Genomic DNA, 3,026 nt, shown 5'->3' on the forward strand with positions numbered 1-3,026 from the left:
AGCACATTATGTTGGAAAAGTTCTGAAGGAGAACAATGGATGAATTGAAGTAGGCTTGGAGGTGCAAAGAATTTTCTTTCTTTAATATATGACATTCGGCCCCACTCGACTGAAATTATTAAAGGGTTATAGATACATTGTTTCCATCATATAATTAAACCAGAATTCTACCAACAGCAAATCTAGAGAATTTGTGTATTTCTTTGAAAGTGTGCAAAAAATCTGTACATAGCTGAATATGATTGAATGCAGATAAACAATGAAGAGTTAAGCAATGAAAAATGAATATATATATATATATATATATATATATATATATATATACACACACACACTTTTTGTTAAAGCAACAATGAAACAAGAAAAAAAGCTGGTTATAAAGATAAAAATGAAACAATGTTGGGAAATCAATACAAACTCCACAACTAAAAGATAGTGATCACTAGTATTTTTGGAACTCTCAATTAACATAAATCAAGCTTCAACCAAACGTTTGAAGCATGATTTGAGAATTACACAACATTGAAGGTCAGTGAAATCTATAAGAAGTTTGGGCATTATTGTTGGAAATGATCATAAAAGGGATAAATTTCTTTAGTATCTCTTCCTGTACATCAGAACAAGTACGTTTTGAAGCAGACTTAAAAAAAAAAGCACATACCATCTTCTCAGAAAAAGATACAAATCACATATTAATATATCATCCACTTTGATAAGCCACTCACTTTTTTGGCCAAATTCACTTGATATGCTCAAGACAATGATAAAATTGTAAACCAAAAAGCATTCCATAACCGGTCTGGATTCTGGAATAGCTTTATTTATTTTGATTTTTATTTGAAACCAAAGCACACAAACAAAAAGAAAAAGTGGGGGGAATCTTAAAAAGAGCTAGCTCAAAATGGTTATTTTGAGCTACATTGTCTTAAAAACCAAAAAAAGAGCTGTTACCCCAACAACTTTTTGCGGAGAAGGTTCAAACTTCAAAACCCACGTCTGGGTGTTGGAGAAAATTAAAGAAAAACAGAGAAACAACATAATTGAAGTGAAGTGAAACTAGTAGTCAGAGTCGGAAGAAGAAGTTGTTGTCCAAACAGAAGCTGACAACAAACGCCGTAATTTCCGGCCTAAAACGATCTTATTATTAGCCACCTCCTCCACCCTATACCCATCATTGAATAGGGACAACAAAAGCTTTGCTTGACAATGATTGGCTGAGCTTATGGTCACAGGCTTGAGTCCAGCCGTAGCCAACCAATCCCCCCAAGAGCTAGTCTGAGTCTCCTCTGGTTTCTCACGGTTACAGTAGATCCTAGCCAATGACCCGGATATTCGGGGCCCCAAGAACACTCTTTCCACCAAAGCCCTTGCTCGGCTTTGCATAGGAAACCCAGCTTCCAAAGAATCATAAACCGCGGAGTAATGGTGCAGTGTGTCCATAAACCGACCCAAGAAATCGGGTTTCCCAACGGGTCCGGTTCCCAGCTCTTCCTCCACTAGGGTCACTATTCTCGGGTTAAGGCTCTTGGCTCCGGATAAAAAAGAAGACACGGAGTCAGGTGCTCGAAAGTTAAAATGGGGCAGATTGAGCATACAATTCACCACAAGGGATTCCCCAGTCCCCACGTACCAACTTCAAAACAGAGGGTCGAAACGTTTCATCAAAGTCCAGCCGACATTGATGAAACGAGAAAGGCTGACCGATAGATGCAGCGAAAGCAATCAATCGACGGCCAGTCTCTTGAACGGTCCCGATTGATCTTCTCCCACTACTACCAGTACCACCCCTAGTGATTGCTGTGATCCTAAGGTGTGGGCCAGGAGGGCCCTCTTTTCGAGACACCAATGCTTGCATCAACGATGCCCATTGAATCCCTTCCATGATATCATAATTAACGATGTGGACACGTTTGCCACAGCTTCGAGGATAGCTTGGTTCGCCGTGAAATGTCCGAACTTGACATAGGGGGACATGTCTTGTAATAACTGAAACGCGGTGAGGATGTCTGTTTGACTTTGACGAAGGTTATGGTTATGGTTATGACTAGAATGACTATGATGATGACTGTGGCTATGATCACTACGATGATGATGATGTTTGTGTACGCCCACCGCGCTTTCTAGCAAACCTTGCAAGGCCTCGGTAAAATACGCCGCTAATCTTTCCATGTTAGTTTTAGTTCCATCTGTGGAAGCTGATGAAACCATCTCCTTGAGCCGAACCAATATCACCCCAGCTAGATCTCGGCTCTTCGAGCCGTCAAGAGCTTCAGCTGCTGCTATCAAAAGGTGAACCAGCTTTAGCCCTTTGTAATCCTCATCATTTTCTTCATCGACAACAACCATGTCTGTCGATTCTGATGAGTTCGAGTTTGAATTCGAATTCGAGTGTGACTCCTCGTGGGACCCTTCTATTTCCACAGCCCCACCAGGAGCCAAAACAAGACCACCATCGTCCATCATCGACTCGATCAAGTCTTGGAAATCATCGTGGCCTTGAAGCTGAAAAGACTCCCAGTCGACCACTGATGGCCTGTTCTGCCAGTCACAACCATACCCAGAATGGTCGACCTCGAGCGAAACATGATCCATGGCGATGGCCATAGCTATGGTTGAGCTGTTAACCAAGCTCATACACAAGAGGGTGGGGGGTTTAGGAAACGAAAATTATATGTGAATGTGAGTGGGTTTGAAAGTTAGATTTAGAAGGAGACAGTAAAAAGGGCAAAATTTGCTCAGCATTTCTTCAAAAAAATATTAGATAGACAACACACTTTTGATGTTATTTAGTGAGTTGGATTGTTTTTTGAAAATCGAGTTTGTGAAACTTGAGTTCCAATCTAAAATCAAGTTTTTCAAACTCGATTTACTCCTGACTTTAATTAAAAAAAAAAAAAGGGTGGAACTTAAGTTTAGTAAACTCGAGTTCTATTTAAAAAAAAAACAGAACTCGTGCTTCCTATACTCGAGTTTCATTTGGGTTTTTTTTTTTTTTTTTCCTTTTAAGCATGGAACTCGAGTTTGTT

At 40.1% G+C, this 3,026-nt stretch overlaps 1 protein-coding gene across 1 annotated transcript; it reads right to left on the reverse strand.

Annotated features, from left to right (window-relative positions):
* Positions 1 to 726: 726 nt before the first annotated feature.
* On the reverse strand, positions 727 to 2,761 carry LOC142621015 (protein NODULATION SIGNALING PATHWAY 2). Its single transcript, XM_075794337.1, is given in 3 exon segments — positions 727 to 1,617; positions 1,619 to 1,914; positions 1,917 to 2,761. Coding segments are annotated over 3 exon segments (1,575 nt in total). The 5' UTR covers positions 2,635 to 2,761; the 3' UTR covers positions 727 to 1,056.
* Positions 2,762 to 3,026: the final 265 nt, after the last annotated feature.

The sequence above is a fragment of the Castanea sativa genome, chromosome 12 (genome assembly GCF_040712315.1).
Source record: "Castanea sativa cultivar Marrone di Chiusa Pesio chromosome 12, ASM4071231v1".
In the NCBI taxonomy this organism is placed as follows: Eukaryota; Viridiplantae; Streptophyta; class Magnoliopsida; order Fagales; family Fagaceae; genus Castanea; species Castanea sativa.